Source organism: Argiope bruennichi, chromosome 8 (genome assembly GCF_947563725.1).
Source record: "Argiope bruennichi chromosome 8, qqArgBrue1.1, whole genome shotgun sequence".
Classification (NCBI taxonomy): Eukaryota; Metazoa; Arthropoda; class Arachnida; order Araneae; family Araneidae; genus Argiope; species Argiope bruennichi.
Genome location: NC_079158.1, coordinates 36,746,249 through 36,766,601, shown reverse-complemented (window position 1 = coordinate 36,766,601; position 20,353 = coordinate 36,746,249). Strand labels below are relative to the sequence as shown.

The 20,353-nt window shown below is 28.9% G+C and overlaps 1 protein-coding gene across 2 annotated transcripts in view; it reads right to left on the bottom strand.

Moving 5' to 3' along the window:
- LOC129981419 (homeobox protein six1-like) overlaps window positions 1–19,383 on the bottom strand; it is a 56,841-nt gene extending 37,458 nt beyond the window's left edge. For both annotated transcript variants that reach the window (XR_008785311.1, XM_056092259.1), the window contains exon 1: window positions 17,807–19,383. Coding sequence is in view for 1 of the 2 variants with exons in the window: in XM_056092259.1 (XP_055948234.1) it covers window positions 17,807–18,486 (680 nt within the window). In the remaining variant the exon portion in view is untranslated. The remainder of the gene's footprint in view (window positions 1–17,806) is intronic.
- Window positions 19,384–20,353: the final 970 nt, after the last annotated feature.

The following is a 20,353-nucleotide window of genomic DNA, read 5'->3' as shown; positions in this document are numbered from 1 at the left end:
ATGTGATATCATTTAACTAACGAAGGCCGATTTAGCAACCAAAACTATTTAGTAGGAGTTTATTGATCACGAATTAACTCGAGGTTGGTAATCATCGTATCAGTTCGTAGATCTCACATGAAACTTTTACAATTAGATAGAAACGAATTCACAATTTTTTAACACGAGATAAAAACTTTGTCATCAAAATATCCTTTCTTCAAATTTTGCTTAAAGATTCGATTAAATTTAGTTAAAATTTTAACCCCCTTTTGAAGTTAAAGGATGCTGTAAAACTGAATTATGGTGAAATTACGAGCATGAAAACTGAGCCACCTATCCCTTTAAACTTCCAAACCGCACCAACAGAAGGATGCTTTCCTTTAGTCGGTTGAATTTTCATCAAGCCGGCGAACTCGGCTTATCTTCAGTAGATTCGAATGCCGAAATTTCTATTTTTCAATTACAAAAGGGAGATTCTACTAGAAAACCCTCGTAGTTCCACTTCCTGCTGAGAATAATCTTTTTAAATGTAGTTTCCATTAGTGTTTCCTATGTTTTACCAGAATGTGACAACTCTGAAAGTTTTTTTGCAGCCAATTAGAAATCTGCAATTTTCAGTTCCTCTTAATATGGTAATTATAAATGTCAGTCAGAATAAACAAAATAAAGAAAAAGAGAAAACAAAAAAGAGGAAGCAAATGACATTAATGAATGATGTCGATGACAGCAATATAAATTGGAGAGATGAAATCGTTCTCACCATTAATCAAATCTATATAAATATAAATGCTTGATTTTATCGCTGGCTAGTAACTGAATTTAGTTATTTAATTCATTTATCAAACTTACATGCCATATGCATTTCTAATCACTCAAATGCAATTTATATAAATCACAAAGTGTTTATATAGAGATGAAAAAGCCCATTTCATATGATGCGAAATACCACAGGTAGAAGATTTTAATTGAATTTGTTTAAAGGACAGAGATAATATTATTAATCACTTTAAAATTCAAGAACGTTATGATTATTTTCCTAAATTTCGATCCAGCAAATTCCCCATTTAAGTGACTTCTTAATTGAATATATGAAATTTATGGCGTTAAGTTAACATAGGCCAAGTTGAAAGAGCGTTGTGAAAAAGGGTAGAATAGCAACGATTATTTAATTGAATTTATCAAATCAAGTTATGAAAGAGCAAGTGTTTTCGTTGATAAAAATTATATTTTTGAAAATAAATTCAAGAATTCTTTGTTGCGTTCTTATTCAGTAGAAGCAATAGGAATAATAACTATAGGAACCTGGAAATTTAACTAAATCATTAAACAGCTGCACTGTAAAATATTAGTTAAAAATGTCTTGCTGTTTTGTTTAAATATGTTGTATGGATATGCAGCTGCTTATTTTAAGCTTGCTTCAATAACGTTTTAAAGTCCTTACACATTGACTTCCATGTGAATCACCAGTGATTCACAAATAATTTCTAATTAGATTAATCCCTTTTCAGTTAAGAGATAGCAAAAAATGGGTCATCCAAATAAATGGATAGTTTTAATCACAGGCTTGACATACGGCAACGAAGGTAATAATATACGAAATTTCAAATATGATCGACTTATAGTTCAGATTCCTGTCTTATAAACACAGTTTTTTTTTTTTTTTTTTTTGTCAAACTGAGGTTTTGATACAGCAAAATATTCTTATAATTATAATTTTCTTGTTTTGTTTAATAAGTAAAATTAATTTGATTAATTAATTAATCAGGCAATACAGATATGTTATTATGATTTGAGGTTGATTATTATATTTCATTATGATTGATTTTTAAGTTCTAATTAATTGAATATTTCATTCATTTTTGATATATAACTAATGTTTTAAGAAACTTAAGTTTCTTTCGCTTGTTTTAAATAATAAGCCTTCAAAAATTGGTTGAATTCGACTGAATTGTTTAGTTGGGTGTGGAACGAACTTACAATGTATAAGTACATAACTACAATAATAAGATATATCTTCTGTTTTAAAATTATCATGTACATATACATCAGACAAGAAGATAAAAATGTAATTTTCGAATTCAGGAACACTGTAGATTCATCAAGATTTAGAGATGGGAATGGGGGATTACAAAGTCTCTCTTGTATATTACGTATATGAAAGCGGTGAAAAAGAAAAAGAAAATAATATCAAACATAGAGTTGCCAGTGTGTGTGTAGATTCAGGTTATGCAAGAGAGCCAGACGAAGGGTAACCCTCTTTTGAATTTTGATGAAATTGATGAAGGTATGGTTAGATTCTCATTCCAGCACATTGCTCAACGCGGACTTCTTTAAAGAGTCATTATCTAGTTCCAGATCTTTCGGTGAGTCCGCTATTTTGCGTCCTCCTCGTATGACGATTCATCACCAAGAATTGCTATCAGAGTAAAGATCACGCTTTAGATAATGGATCGGTCTACAACATAAGCAGTTCCAAAAGGTTGTTTCCGAAATAAATCACATTTGTGAAACCGAGAGGAAGCTACCGTAATGTCTTTCCGCAGCAGCTGTTAACGCCATTTTTTATGTGCCTTCTTATTTCAGAGAGATTGTGCTGATATATAAACCGAAGTCTTTGGCACATAAGTGATGTAAGTCGAGAAACTTGCGGTTTTATTTTAATGCTGTCATTTCCATTCAAAATCCTAATAGCTAGAAATGAGACATACTTAAATCAATAAAAGAAGGCAAAAAAGTGTTAAAGAGATAACTAACTTGCCACGAGTTAATGCTTGTGTAAATGTTGTAATGATGTAAGTCGAGATATTAGCAGCTTTATCTTATTACTGTCATTTCCTTTGAAAATCCTAATGGATAGATATGAGGCATACTTTTGCCAATAGAAGAAGACAAAAAGGGTTAAGAAGACTGCAATTAGTTAATGTTTGTTTCGGATTGATAATGATGCAAGTCAAAATACTTGAAGTTTTATCTCAATAGTATCGTTTCCATTGAAAATCATAATTGCTGGAAATGAGACATACTTAAATAAAAAATAAATAAATAAAGCAAAATGTATTAAGGCGATGACTAACTTGCCATGTTTCAATGCTTGTTTCAGAGTCGTAATGATGTAAGTCGAGAAACTTGCAGTTTTATCATAATACTGCCATTTCCTTTGAAAATACTAATGGAAAGAAATGAGGCATACTTTTGTCAACAGAAGAGGGCAAATTGAGTAAAACTATCTTACCATGAGTTAATGCTTGTTTCAAACTCGAGAAAATTCTAATGGATAAAAATGAGGCATACTTATATCAATAGAAGAAGGCAAAGAGTATTAAAAAGATAACTAGCTTGCCATTAGTTAATGTTTGTCTAAGATTAATAATGATGTAAGTGGAGATGCTTGAAATTTTATTTTTATAAGGCCATTTCATTTAAAATCCGATTAGCTAGAACTGAGACCTACTTAAACCAAAAGAAGAAGGAAGGGAGTGTTTAGAAGCTAACTTACTTGCCATTAGTTAATGCTCATATCAGATTAATGATGATGTAAAATGAGATATTTGCGGTTTCATTTTAATTTCGCCGCTTTCATTTAAAATTCTAATAACTGGAAATGAGCTGTACAGAATGACCCAATTTTGCGATACATGATACATAACATTTCAAGAATATGTTAGAACTAATATCAGTTCTGAATAATTTCTGAACAACTTCTTAGAATCTTATTAATGTAGCAGAAAACATTGCTGTTTTGTAAACCACCATTTCGATCCATCACTGTATATTTCAGTGGATTCCCTTTCTTTATTTCTTAGTTATAAGGCCTTCCATTATTGCGTACTACGAATAAAATTCAGTTGTGCAACAAAGAAATAGCGAATAGGACCGTCACCTAAGGAAAATTTTAAATAAAATTTATATTAGCTATAGCTGATCTAAGCTTTTTCTTCTTGTTAATTATTATAATCAAATTTACCTAAATTGAGCAAATTACAAATGATAATTACTTTTTTTTTATCAATATTGTACAAACTTTAGCTGTTTCGGACAGTGGGGGCTACCTGGAAAAAATATGACTTGAAATAATCTTTAAGACACAAATGAATATATTTTGGTTCTACAACTAAAATGCAATTCGAGGAATTAATTTTCGCATATTTTCATTGTTATCTTATTAGTTATAGTCGAATCAGGTGATTAGCTGGCTCGAGGAGAGAATTAGTTATATTTGATTTCAGATAAAACGATTTTTTTATAACTCTATAATCATTATTTAGTTAATTTTAATGATCTTACATATGTTCTCTTCACTGTTTTATACTGTTATCAGTCATACGAATCGCCGTGCTATTAAAAACATAAATAACCCGATCATCTATCTTCAGTATTGCAGTTTCATTTTTTTTTTATTTGTCATGTGCAGTGTAAAGATATTAAACAGAATACTTTCTCTTTAGGCTTTTAACAGAGAAAGAAAACCAAGAGATTAAATATTTGATGAAATAATGAAAACGTTTCGAATTTTAGGACAATAATGTAATCTATTGTTGGAATATTGGTTAAAAAATTGTCAAAATTCAACAAAAAGTCGCACGACTATTTAACTGTTAACATTAAAAAGACATTTTTTTATATTTTAAAACAGTGTAATATTTATTTTTGAGTAATAATATTTCTTGGAAGTTATCCAAAAAACCCGACAAAACTTAATATAATTTTTAATTAATTAAAAAACTTTTTAAAAAGTTTCACCAAGGTGCATACTTTTTTCCTCAAAATTATACATGTGCCAAATTTGGTAGCTACAGATCAAATGGTCTGGATTACAGAGCGCAATACACACACACATTAATTTTTATTATTAGCATAGATTTAATTTACAATAATTACAATATGGCAATAATAAGTCATTTGTTAAAATGTATTTCTATCTGTGGCTTACTAAATCCTACAGAAGCACATGAAACTTCTTAATTGATATTCCCTATAACTTAACTCTGAATGATTTTATATTAAGTGTTAAAATTGCCTCTAGTAAGGTCTCGACTTCAAAACCTCAAGATTTCAGGCTCTCGTCTCAGTTCCATCGAAGAACCACCACGTAAGCGGTAGACGTTAAATCTGTCGGGACTATTTATCCTCCCACTAGTGTGGTGTGAAAGCTTATAGTGGAGGTGTTAGCTTGTGTCGTCGTCTTTTGACCGTTACTTAAAATTACAGTTCCCTTTCAAAACAGCCTTAGTGTTACTTTCAAACAGGGCATTAATATAATTAAATTAAACTAGAGCTGGTTCACTTTTGTGTTCCAAAATGGAAATAGATGCAATTTGCAGGAATTCACAAGATGGGGATTCGATTCCAACTGGAAATTGCATCCATATTTTACAAAAGAATTTCCTTTTTTTTTAAAAACTTTCTATTGCTTTTTTTTATTATTGTTTATTATTTCCATTCTTTTTTTTATTAAGGCTAGACAAACCATACTTATGGATACAGTGGTTATTATGATCCTTAAATTTATATCAATAAACGGATATAATTCTCCACGCTTCAACCACATCAAAATAATAACAGCGTGGCGAATGGCTCTTCAATTTTATTGGCGAGACAGCTTGAGTGACGTCGTGAGACCGCCCACCAACCGTTTCCTGAATGCTTTAATAATGCGCGAAGTGAAAAAGTTAACAACAATCTGCGATGACAGGTCTGAGAAAACAATCAGGGAGAGAGAAAGGCTGCCCGAAAAACCATTGTTTGAGTTTTACCTGACCATAATGATTCGGCGGAGGCTTAATTTCCAGCTTCCGTTTCGCTGACACTAATGCCAGCTTCGACCACTGGAGAAGGTAATAGGTCAATCAATAGTAACAATTTTATGTGGCCACCGAAATTGTGTTTTCTTTCGGTTGGGAGGTAATCGAAGCAGTCTCAAAATCAGAGGAGGCACAATTAAGCTGCCTGACAAGAAGAAACAATAAAATGGGGTTTGAAAGAAAGGGGGGGGGTCTTTTTTTTTTTACCTGTTTGGTTCGGATATTTATCTTTCATAGAAAAAAAATGAAGCATAAATTGATAAAAAAAAATCTAATTAAAAAAAGTTTTTAGTTTTTTTTTTAAATTAAAAAAAAATTAATTTAAAAAAGAGAGAGAAAAAAAGAGAATTATGATTATTCCTTGTTTGTTAACGAGACTGATTGCCCATCAATTGCATACTTAAAAAAAAAATGCTTTTAGATCATGAGTTCAAATCCTGATCGCAATCACCTTGAAAGATATTGGAGGTCATAAAAATTCTGGAAATGACTTTTTCTTTCCAATTCACCGAGGATAAGTATTTTAGAAAAGCAACTTGATTCGAAAGGGTTTCATTGCTAAATAAATTCTTCAAATTAATTTTATTCTTCTTGTAATTGATTACTTCTTAACAATGGCTAATTATTCTTCCCTTCTTTGAAATATGTCAAATGTTTAAAATTCTTGACTTTAACATATCAATGAAAAAATAAATTAATGAACTTTAAGAAAATGAAGAACAGGACAATGAATAAAAGAAAGCGACACAGGAAGGAGAGAAAAAAACATGGTGTTTCGTTAGAAAATATGGCAATGCAATAATAATTACTCTTCAATAATTTATTCAGTTAGTATTTTATGTTTATTATTACTTTCTCGTATACGTAGTATAGAGAAAGTATTAATCGTCAAAAAATCTGGAATCGAGATTTTGTTGTTGCTGGTTTGTTGGGGCTGGTTTAGACCAGCCCCGGTCTCCCTTACTTCAAGTAAAAATATATTGGAGGTTATAAAAATTCTGGAATTGACTTTTTCTTACAACTTCAACAAAGCGAAGTATTTTAGAAATGCAATTTGACTCGAAAGGATTTCATTGCTAAATAAAATTTAAAAATGATTTAACTTCTTGTTCTAATTGATTAATACTTAACAATGGCTAATTATTGTTCCCCTCTTTGAAATATTTAAAATGTTAAAAGATTCTTGACTCTAACAAATCAAAGGAAAAATAAGTGAATGAACTTTAAGAAAGCGATGAACAGAAAAATGAATAAAAGAAAACGCTGTAGGAAGGAGAAAAAAACACATGTTGTATTGTTGGAAAATACGGCAATGTGTATAATAATTTGTTATTAATAATTTATTCAGTCGATATGTTATGCTTATTCTTTTTCTCGTATGTAATGTTTATTGTCTTGTTTTAAAATTGCAATCAAAACATGAACTGTAATTGGTCTCATTGAAGTGTTATTCAGAAATATATATATCTTTTTTAGATGATATCATAGTTTTGCTTATGAATTTAATCTAATAAATAGCATTAATTTGTAATAAAATATTTATTATTAAAAAAGGGCAGATGGTTATGATGATCAGCAATTTGAAATGTATGATTACTTAGGTTAATTAATTTAACTGAGATTTTGTTAACGAAAAATCTATATTTAAAATTGAAACTAAATAAATTTAGAGTCATGTTTTAACTTTTTATTCTTAATTAGTTAATGAATAAAAACAAAAATACAATAAAACAATAAGTGGAAAATCCTCTTTAATCACTACAGAAATGACCTTTCACCTTAAAGAAGAATGTTAACTTGGTAAATAAGAAATAAATAAAAAAAAAAAATTTTTAAGTAAATTTGAATACCATTTACGATATTCTTTCAAGTGGAATTCTGGAGTAAAATATTCTATTCTTCTCAATAGAATCGATATCTGTCTCTAAATGACCTTATTTAAATCCTAAATTATGTATATATCAACAACCATATCCAATCTCATGAAGGTAATTTTACAAATATTGTAATATTATATCTTTAATAATCAGCTGACAAACACCTTTTCCAATAAGTTTCCATTCGCTAACTATTAAAAGCTATGTAATCAACATGTATTGAAATTCGCTTCTTCTATAACTAGCTGTTTAAAATTTCTTTTTTAGGATAAATTTTTTAAACAATTTCGCTTACATTATTAACGAGCACTCTGTATAATATACATTAAAAAATATTGCTAAAAGACACATATTATTCCCATGTAATATATTTATTACATATTTTTGTAATTTTTCCGTGAAGTTAAATCACAAAATAATTTGACTACTTTTAGTCAAATGCGAACAAGACAATGCAAACAATTAACTCGTAATGTGACTATCACATAAAAAAACGTTTTTCTCACATTATATAGATAGCAAGTACGAGGCAATATGCGTAAAAGATAGCAAAATAAGCGTATTCGTCTTGGGACAATAGAATTTTTGCATTAGATGTTATATTCATATACTCACTTTAAGTTATAAAAACTTCACAAGTGAAAATAATGACTCTGTATTGACACGTAGCGTTAAAAAAAAGCCCGGTAAAACTTTAAAATATTAAACATGTTATCTTTTCAAGAAACACCGAGATTTGGACATATTTCTAGTTTAAAATTCCAGAGACTTACCTCGTCGCTCCTATATTTTGTAGCATATGATGCAAAACAAAAATATAAATAAAAAGAACAATGAGTCTTTTTAATTTTGTGGTTATACATTTTTATCTGAAGTCTTTCGCTCTTTTTCTTCTTAAATTAAGTTAATAATTTAAGAAGAGAAAAGTCTGAAGTCTTTTTTAATTCTAACTCAACTGTTGGCTTTGCCTTCTCCTTTTTTCATCTTAGAAATGCAACAATCCATTAACCAATACACTGATGAAATTTTAGTCAAGCAACTTTATTGCTTTTGTTCCTTTCAGTCTTCATAAGTCACAAAAGAAATAATCTTTTTAAAATTTTTTCAATTAAGTTTAAACATTTCCTTTCCTTATCAATTTTCTGAAAAATATTTTAAGAAGCAAATCACTTACGACTTTTACACTTCCTTAACAAACTGATCTAGAGCGACCAATGCTCTAGCGAACGTCAGGAGATTTTTTTTTAATTTAAAATGCTTTTATAAATGTTAGCAGCAGAGTTTAAAATAAAACGCATTGCCATGTCCAACTTTTCCCTCGTATCTCCATAACCTCATCTCCCATTTTTTTTTCCACAACAAAAGTTTGTAATTAATTCGCAGCAATATTTACTTAATCTTCTTTTTTCTTTCTCTCCATCCTCCTAAACACCTACTTATATCCCGTTCCGTATCTTCTCTGCCAGAATCGCACCTAGTTCTCGTGAGGCATTACTTAAGAACCTATTCGAACCGACGGCTAATTTCCAACAACCTATTTTCGGAAAGGTATCTCTCACCCCCTCCCTGCAATTTTTTCCCCTGCAAATAAGAATAATTACTCAGTCGAAAAGAGCTCCCAGATTGTCGGAGCTGGGGGTCCTTATCTGCCGGAGGTAATGTTCTGTGAAGCGATTACCTTTATTTAAAGTAATATTCTTCTGCCTTAATAAATTTCAAACGGTAGAGTAAGTATGTTATCTGGGGGTTCAAGAATAGTGCTGTGTGTGCCGAGCCGCCAACCGAGGGCGATGCTCTGTAGTTAAGGGTCTAACTGTCGTAAAACGCTGTCTTCATTTACTACTCACAAAAATGTTTTCTGGAAGCATCGCTATGATTCTCAGATTGCAGTTAAAAGAGTTGTTGATTGTCAAAGAAACTGGAAAGGATTTCGAGTATGATTTATGTTCCGTGATCAATTTCGTTGCCATTGGTTTTGTGTTTTATTTGCAATATGACAAGCAATTTGATTTAAAGCAGCAGTTCTCGACTTTCAGTGTTCGGGCCCAGATTTCCACATATCATAATACATTTCGCGTTAGTTATATGCATTTAATGAATGGTAGTATTTTATCACTCAGATTGCACGAATGGTAGTATTTGATCACTCAGATTGCACGAATGGTAGTATTTTATAACTCAGATTGCAATTAGCAGTTCTCAACCTTTAAATTTTTGGTGCCCAGATTTTCACATATCATAATATATTTCATGTAGTTATACGCATTTAACAAATGATAGTATTTTATCACTCAGATTGCAGTTAAGAGAGTTATTGATCGATAAGAAATTCGAAAGAGTTTTTAAGCATGGATTACTGCTTCTTGATCACTTCCGTAGAGGTTGATTCAATATTGCATTTGTAACATGACCTATTTTTATTTAAGACAGCAATTTTATTTAAGACATGCAATTTTATTTAAGACAGCAATTCCCAACCTTTTATATTAGGGATTAAATTTTCAAATGACAAAGAACAATTTGTGTTATTCTAATGCATTTTACTAAAAGTATTAATGCAACGTAATCAACAGAGAAAAACTTCTGAATGTCTTAATGTTAGAACTTCACTTTCTAAATAGTCAAAATACAATTTGCTTACTTGTATTTAGTTAATGATGCTGAAATAAAACTAGTAATTTAAGACAATTGTTCACAATCTTTTTTGTTTCGGGCACTTTTATCCAAACATCAAAATATATTTTATTTTATTTTCAAGTGTTAAACTAATATTGGAATTTTGTCTTATATGTTTTCTGATTTTAGCTTCAATAATTCGAGCTCAGAAAATGCATTTTTTCAAACTTTCGTATTCTTAGCCGTGTTATTGCGAATATTCTATGGAAGAGGAGGAACGAGGCACTGGTTGAAAATAATCACCATTAGAGAAAATCACCTTTCAAAATCGCACTTTGGCAGAAAGAAAAATTTATTTTTTTCGATTTAAACTTTATTATAAAAATTATTTCAGAAATAAATTTTTTCATATGAGGAATTTAAGCAGTATATGTTCACATACATCAAGAATTATAATAAAGAAATAAAGAATTGCGTAGATGCGCATAGAAAAGTAATTGTATACACAATTTAATATATAGTTTTAAATAAAAAAAAAATGCTTAATAGTAAGAAATAATATAACCCGAGTTAAATTCTTTTAACCTTATATGGGACTTGATGCATATGTTAAAACTTCTTTGTTCAAAATATTTTTTTTAAAAAAATATTATTAATTTTTTATAAAAAGGTTTCTGAATACTTTATTAACAAGCGATATTTTAACAAACATTGTAAAAAGAAAAATCTTTAAAATTTGTAACACATAATTCTTAATATACAGGAATTGAATATATACAAATTATTCTTTTACTATTAGTATGTTTATTAATAAGTAATGCGAAGCACATATAAAGAATGAAATATCATGAAAAAAAAACTTTTGTCTTTCATCTTAATCAATAATAATAATGCATAATTAAAAATTTCTAAATATGGTTTCATAAAATCCCATTGTTTAGCATTTTGGTGCTCCAATAGACAAACTATACTGGTTGCAAGAAATAAACAAGGAAACGCAAAAGTCTTTTCTTATTCTTTCAAATTCAAAAATTTATTTCTTCCAATGAAATAATTGAAGATTCCAATACATAGAATCAACATATGAATCGAAGAGAAGAGAAGACTGTTCCGATAACTGAAATTATGAACTGTAATACAATAGTTTGACAATTTGGAAATAATCGTGATAGAGTTCCTTAACCTGAGATTCTCTAAATTCAAAATTTCATTGATAAAGCTCTCAAATGGTGCAAAACTTTTTACATTCGAATTAACTTTTAAAAGCCTTATTAATAACAAACACCTGAAAGCATGAATTCACACAAAAAATGGTCTCTTTTAAAAAAAATCTATAAAATATATTGCACCTTAAATTTTGAGGTTTATTACTTTCTCGGTGGAGGTTCCCGTTCTACTATAGCTACAATAATTGATTTAAGGGCTAAGAATAATTCCTTTTCACTTACGATTTTTTTTTTCTCTCAAAAGAATATTTTTAATCTCTTACTTGCTTTTCTAAATTTCCCGTTCAGGGGAGAAAAGCAGGACAAAATGTAATTGAATTATAAATAAAAATTAATAAGATCAGGAAACATATTATATTTTCAAAATTTCATACATTATGGAGATAAATGACAACCACATTCAGGAATAATTGCAATTTTTTAAGCGAGAGAAATTTGAATCAGCAACTTATTTAAACAAATAATTCAGAAGCATGAAGAAAAAATAATATCTTAAGAAGAAATCCATACAATTTTTTTTCTTCATATGAAATTACCAGCTTGTACTTGAAAACAATATGCGTCACATTATTATCGGTGATATTTAATAACGTTCAGTTCTAAAGAACCATAAAGCCATATGAAAAATGTTGAACTATCAAAAAACCCAAGAGGTCAGAAGGACCTTAAGTCTATACTGTCCAACAATCAAAATAAAAAAAACAATTATATAGTTTGAGATGATGCCGTGTATTTTAACAAAGAACAACAAAGGAAACAGAAATGATGGGACTTATAGTGTATAAAGTTATTTAAAAATACCAAGTCAAGTTTTATTCAATTTTTTTTAAATCAGTATAAATTACTTTTTACCTCTCCCTTTTTCATTTTTAAAATTTCCCTCATTACAATGTTTCAGTCAGCACTTACCTTCTTACTCTACTATATTAGATTCACCTAATTCATTTGATTTTACTAGTCAAATAATTTTCTTCCTATTTTTACGATATTTAAAACACGTCTATTCATTGTAAGTATAAAGAGTATCATTTTACCATTTAAAACAAAATCCCCTAGAAGCTTCTTATCATATAGTTCAACGCGAAGAATTGCACAAACCCTGTACTAAGTAGCTGCTGGAATGTAAAAGGCAGACCTTGACTTTTTACCTATCAAATCAAAGCACTTGAAAAATCTACTTTCGATGCAAATTATAATTTGGGGTGTTTAATTTAATTGAATCGTAAACGAAAATAATTTAATATGATTATCTGTAAAAAATTCACATTATAAAGAAAATCAAATAATGATTGTTTGATAAAGATGTGACAAAAATTTATTTGTAACTGTATAAATTCTTATCCATTCACATTGTTACCAAAAATTTTTTACTAAATGAATCTAAATATATATTTATTTAAAGGAAGAATGAGAAATACAAACAATGAGATGAAGAAAAGAAATGAATGAAATAGTTATATAGACTGAAAATTACAAAGAAACGAATTAACCCATAGAGGTCTTTTAATTAAAATTTTTAAGCAGTTTGGATTTTCTGTTCCTAGCCTGACAGAAGTACATAACTTTAAAAGTTTTAAGATCACATGACCTATAGTGTAAAAACCCTTAAATTAACTTTCATACTGTTTTTTTCCCTCCTAACACTAAACTGTCAAATTTACACATAATAGAATTTCTTTGCCAGGAAAAATAAATTATTACTCTTAAATAAAAATAGAAACTTAAATAATGATAGAAAATAAAAATATAACTTAAATAATCAACTTTAAATAATAAAATGATAGAAACTACAATTTTAAATTTATTTATTAATCGAAATTAAAGGAATTTTAAAAAATTCAATACCGTCTAAGGTTAAACAATTTTTATAATGATTTGATGAGTTGTTTAGTATTTTATTTATTTATTCCTTTATATGTAATGTCGTTACTATTTTGTTATCTTACTGCTCTAGTTTCTATAGTTCCCTTTCTTTCTTACTTTTTTTTTTGAAATTACAGTTATTTATATAGAAATTAGTGTTTTTCAGAATTTGCAAATGAAAAATATATTTTCTCAAATATAAAAATTTCTTAAAAATTTTAATTAATGTAAAAGCATTAAGGATTCCTATTGCACATAATATCAAACAAATAATTCTTAAGAACCTAAAAAAAATGGGACGAATTTATTGTAAATTCAATTTTGTTGATTTTTTCCCCATGAGTGTTTATTTATTTAATTAGCTGATTTATAACTTTAAAAAAGATATTTTCCTTTTTTTCCCCCTCATCGAAATCGTTGAATTTTACATTACACTTTAAATTCTGAGAATATATTAATATACTAATTCAAAAATTCTAGCAAAAAATTCTTAGTGAATTCACAAATAAAAATCAAGACTTAAAAACATTGAATAACAAAAATAAATAAGACAGATGTCTAAAGAGAGAATGCTAGTAACTGTATTATATTTATATAATTTATTATATGGCAAAAGAATAGCATTTAATACTTTTAAGAGTACAAAATGTGCTTTATTGATGTTAAAATAAACCATATCCCACAAAATGATTTAATTATTATTTACTCAAAATCAAAAAAAAAAAAACCATGAGCAGCATTTCATAATATTAAACTGTTTCTTTTTTTCTTTAAATCAATAGGTCGTTAAAAAAAACTGTAAAATAACTTTTTGACTATAAATAATTTTTTTTTTTAAATTGGACCGAACTTTTTTAACATATTTTTCACGGTTTATTTTACTAAATGGCAGTTGTTAGAAATATTGAAAACTAATCTGTAGTATAAATGCAATATTGATAAATACATTAATATCATAAATAGCAAGATTTAATGACTTCTATAATGACTTTAATTTAATGACTTCTTCTTTGACTCCTATAATGTATAGTTGTCTATAGTTGACAGGGTAAAAATATTTTGTGAAAAAGTGATTATGTTTTCGAATATAACATGTTCTATTATTTAATTTTTTAAAATTTTCTAAAAATTGTTGAAAACACATAAATTGGATAAATATGTTGCTTTTTACGTGAGTAGAGCAAATAAAAGAAATTTTAGAATTCATTTCACGTAATTTATACATATGTGTTTTAAGATATAGTCTTTTCATAATCAATGCTCTAAGCAATTTTTACGTAAAGCAAGAACAAAAACAATCACTTCAAAAGGGAATACGATTTTTACGAAGAATCAAATTTTTAAAACCCTAATAAGCACATGAACATTTTTTTTATTATTACACATAAATTTTAATAATATTCAATTCAAATGTATTTATTAAAAATTCTTCTATTTCTTCCTTGATTTTTAAAAAAAATTAAAGAATACAAAAAAAAATACAAAAAAAATACAAAAATAATGGCTGAAAACGAAAATTCTATTGGAAAATTCAAAAATATCCAACATTTTTCTTACAATATTTTACTATCCACTTCATTTATTTGAAATGGAAATTATTGTATTTATTATTTACATAAATTAGAATTATATATATATATATATATATATATATATATATATATATATATATATATATATATATATATATATATATATATATATATATGAATGTGAATTCCTGTGTCGCTATTAATTCTCTATTTAATATTATGTTACATTCAAAACGCATCATCTTCTCTAACAACAATGATTTCACATTAATATTAGGCATTGAAGGGTAATATATCCCTATTTACTTTTCATTGCCATTCCTACATTAATTAGATATTAATATAGGACATTATGCAAAACATAAAATAAGAAATAAAAGTAATCGAACTTCTTGGAAAATTAATGAAGAAATTATATTATTAGCAAACTATATGATTATTGTAAGCACTAAAAAAAACAAATTATATGAAACATTTCTTGAAATTGCTGAGTTGCTGAAAATATATTTAATGTAACAAGATTTAGTAAGATGTTATTTGTATAAATCACAATAATTTATGAAAGGAACTCTCAATCAGTTTTTATATATTATAAAGATTAGTATTCTTTTTTATTTTAAAATAGAGAAATGATTACATAAAACTGAAGGGAAAAAACATCTAATTTCTATTAAGCCTTTCTTATATTAAAATAATAATCTTTGATCAAGTCTATAGCTTAGTTCATTTTTATAAAAAATAATTTTTAAGTACATGCTCACATTAATTAAAAGATTTCAACTATAGGTAATTTTGACAATCACATTACTATAACTATGCAAGATATATTTTTAAACACATCATTTTAAAATATTTTATACACACATTTGAATTTTAAGTTCCAAAATTCTTATAAATAATGTAAAGAGATTTTCATCAGGGCTTCATATATTATTGGGACATTTCTGGACATTCTGGAAATAAAATACCAGCCACATTTAAATTTGTTTATTTTATAGCCATTTTTTATTAATAATTTCTTTCTTTGCTATGTGAAGTGTAATTTTTAATTTGATTTTGAAAGCATTATTGACCAACTTTTAATTTCCCGAAATTATGAAGAACCACAGTACCATATTATTTTAAAGAAATTCAAATCTAACTTATTAAATTTTCTATAGATTGCTAACATCAAAGATACGTCATTTATTTATAAGAATTAGGCATTTTTTTCAACGAGGGAGATAAAAAAAATTTCGGCTCTTCTGTTTAAATTTAGCATATTTTAATATTTTTCAATATAAAATTTATATCTATAATTATTATACAAATCTAACAATTTAAACATTTCATATATATATATAATTGCAACCACATTTGAGAGGAACAATTTGCCTGGAGTTAAACGAAAATAATTTTTAAAAATTGCAAAAATTATTATAATGATAATACTGAGTTGTTTACTTTTCATACAACAGTGAAAGCCACTTCCTGTGATATGCTCTTTTTTTTTAAAAGTTTCATAACCAAAATAAACTACTGTTGCTTTAAGTGCCAAAAAAAAAAAATTGTGTAAATAAGTTCTGTGCTTTCTGAAAATATGATATTTCTGACGTATGATTTCTGGAAGTAATTAATCTGTGTTTTAGAAAATCACTGTTAGATTTAATTATCAGATTATAGCTACGCTATAGCTTAACTCTCTCATTTAGTGCATCCATAAAACGATAAAATATACAATATTAATAATAGATAGAATTTCAAAAGGCTTAGATGCTATGAGTTAATAATTCAATGTCGATAAATAACAAGGAAATTTTAATATGATTTCTATACAATTTTAATCGATTTTTTTTAAATTATACGTTTGGTATTAATCAAACAATATGGTATTAGTTAAACATAAAAAAACATACAATATTTTGCAAAACATAAATTCATAGACGTCATTTTCTTACCTTAGTAGAATATGTCTATCAAATTTTAAAAAGAATTTCATCAATTATAGTTTAAATTAACGTTATTAATTATAAAATCAAATATTTGAAAAATTTTGACTTCAGAATGAGAGTTTATAGGTTGTTTTGAAGTTGAACTCGTAAAATTAGAAGATTTTATGAATTCTTATAAGTTTAAACATAACATATTATATATATATATATATATATATATATATATATATATATATATATATATATATATATATATATATTCGTTTAAATATAGATTTTCTCAAAATAGTATCATTAAAATTGAACAAAGTATAAACTTTCCGAATCAATACATTGTTTACTTCATAGCTTTCGATTTAAAATGCATTTTCTGAAAAACTGAGAGTAAATTTCATTCTAATAAAATAAATTATTTATTTTTAGAGTAATTTATTTCATAAATTTTTATTTAGTTTCTACTAGCGAATACATTTGAGTTTCCGAGCAAAATAGCAGAGAAAACAACTTCATAACTTCTGATATGTTAAAAATAAGCACATGTATAAAAGTATATAATAAAATAATTTAAATTAAATTGGATTGACATTGTTAACATTCTTTCCCCCCCCCCATAATTTCAAAATGGATGATTCTTAAAGGGTAATTTTAGCATATTATTGATGTATATATTTAAGACAATCTAAAGCCAATCTCTTCGGCTTATTTTCTGCATATTTATTGTTCAGTTTTGCTTATTAAAATATACCTTGTATAAAACACAGGTAAACGAAAATCGCGACTTGAATTTAAAATCATAAACAATTTACCTTATCTTCCATCATAAAAGAAAAAAAAACATTTTTAATCTCTAATGACATGGCTTAAATAAAGCGCGATTTGTAAGCTTTCATCAAATGCTAATATTCTTACATACTGTGAATCCTAATTTATCACGAATGGCAATTACATGTCGAAAATTAATTGATAAAACTGTCTTACCTTTCTTTGGCTTCAGCTGCTCTGTCTCTCTGCCGTCTGTTTTTGAACCAGTTGCTAACTTGTGTCGTGGTCAGCCCGGTGCCCTCGGCAAGTTCTCTTTTCTCCCGAGGCGACGGATACGGATTGTGAGCATACCACTCTCGCAGGATGTTCCTGGATTTTTCTTTGAAGCAGTAGCTGGTCTCCTCCCCATCCCATATAGTCCTGGGGAGCGGGAATTTTCTCCTGATTCTGTATTTGCCCACTGCACCCAGTGGCCTACCCCTTAGTCTCTCGGCCTCTATGTAGTGAGCCTTCAGCCATAGCGCTTGAAGTTTGGGATGAGACGCTGGCGAGAAGTTATGACTTTCCAGAATCCTGTACAGTTCTTTAAAGTTCCCTCTGTGGAACGCCACCAGAGATTTTGCCTTCAACACGCTTTCGTTCTTTTGCAGGTGTTCGCATGCTGGAAGAGACCAGAGAAACCGACCCAGTCTTTCAATGTTGCCGGACTGTTGCAGGACTTCACAGACGCATGCCACTTGTTCTTGAGTGAATCCGAAAGAAGGCAGCATCGTGCTTGGACTTGCAGGATTCACTGATGTTGTGCAGGGGGTTGGCGTGGGAATCATTCCCGTCGCCATGCTGGGCAGCTGGGCCGCCGCAAGGGCCGCAGACTCGGCCATATGACTGACAATCATCAGGTCGGATGCTTTGTTCTCACCACAAGTGTCCACTAGATGACCAGTACTGGCCGGGAGTCCTGCACCAGGAGCGAGAGATGAAGGGTGGTGGTGGCAGTAGTTGACCCTGTCCCAGTCCCTATCCTGCAACGAGCAGACTGGATGCAATAAGAAACGGGAAGCCAGTTTGGAATCGATGGCTGATCAAAGTTCCTTATTTGGGATGATCTGGATATCGGCCATGCCTGGTTTCTCTCCTGTACTGCATAGTGAAAACTGATCTTCAAACAAATGAATTCAATTAGCTAATAATGACGCCATATTTTTGAAGATAATGAAAGGATAATTTACCATGACGATTCTTATAAATAACAACGATTACGCCATGCAGGTTCTTTGATTTTTTCTCTCTCAATAGTCTATATTTTGTAAGTCTACAATTCAAATTCCAGTCTCTTGACTGAGAGTGAAAGTTTTATGTTTCATCTTCCAGTGCTGATTAAATAAATAATTTGAACTCGAGCCTATTTCAACAATTGAACGCTGTAACACGCAGATGAAAAAGTAATTATTAATTATTTCATCAACTTCTAATGAGTTTCATTTAGGCGCATCAGCTACTGCGTGTAGCCATAAAGAAACTTTGCGGCAATTAATCATTCACTAACTTCTACACATTCTTTGGGTAAAGTGCCGTCTCTTTTCTCTAAAAAAACCAGTCCGCCGAAGCTGAGTAAAGTTGCTTGACCAGACAACCGTCGTCTTACCGCAATTGCCGTTAAAATGTTGTCGCGAAAAGGCAGCGTAAGATCTTTCCCTTCCTCCGCGCGGGGAGAGCTTCTGTGAAAGTCGCTGTGGTTGAAGTCTACAAGCAGCTGATTCAAATTGATGTTATCGTTTACCATCAGCGCTTCAGTTTTGTTATAGGAAGAGATTTTCTGGCCGTTTATTGGCTGACGGTAGCAATGGCTGACTGGGGCGTTGCCATGACGACGCTGCCAATCAAAGCAGCCAGAAGCCCCGCCTACTGGGATCAGACAGCGCGTTGCTTGGATTGTTAACCGCAAGATGCGGTTTCTGTTTACTTTTTTTTTTACTCAGTGCTTTTTCTAAGAGGAGGGTAATGTAGGATCCGGTGTAAGGAAATATTTATTTAATCATTCTATTCTTTAGTTTTACACTCAATACTGAAGGTTAAAGATCCTAAGAAATACTGAAACAGATTTTTTTTTCTCCAGTTATTTTTTTTTTTTTTTTTTCCTTCCTTCATTTTCTCAGCATACAGCGCTTCAGACTTTCGTTGGCTCTTTAAAAAAGAACTGAGCAAAAACTGATATTCTCTAATAAAAATCCATTTTTAAATTGAAAATTTTAGTCACAAAATCATTAAAAGATTGTATAGAATTAGATACATTCCTTTTTTAAAGTTAATTTTGCTTCTATTTCTTTTATTATTCGAAATTAGAAGTTCTAGAAATGTGTTATATAGCTATGCAGAATATAAATTCTACTTTAAGAATACAATTTTATTCAATTGTACTTTTACAAAACAAAGTAAAAAGTACAAAACAAAATAAAGAAAAATAACAATGGCAATAAATAAATAACAACAACAATTAACCTTCAGAACAAAACATGATATTGTATAGTATTAGTTTTTTTCTCTTCTCTGTCCCTTCCTCGATGAACTATTTTCATATCACGCAGTTAATAAACATTATATAAACAAAACATTATTACATTAAAAATTAGAAAATAAAATCCTAGTCTCAGTTGCAGAATTAACTATTCTTTTCTGATAGCTAATTGTGTTTTTCTTAATACTTGTAAGTTTTCTTGTTTCTGAAAAATGAGAGGAAAGGAATATTAGAAATCAGAAGCATTT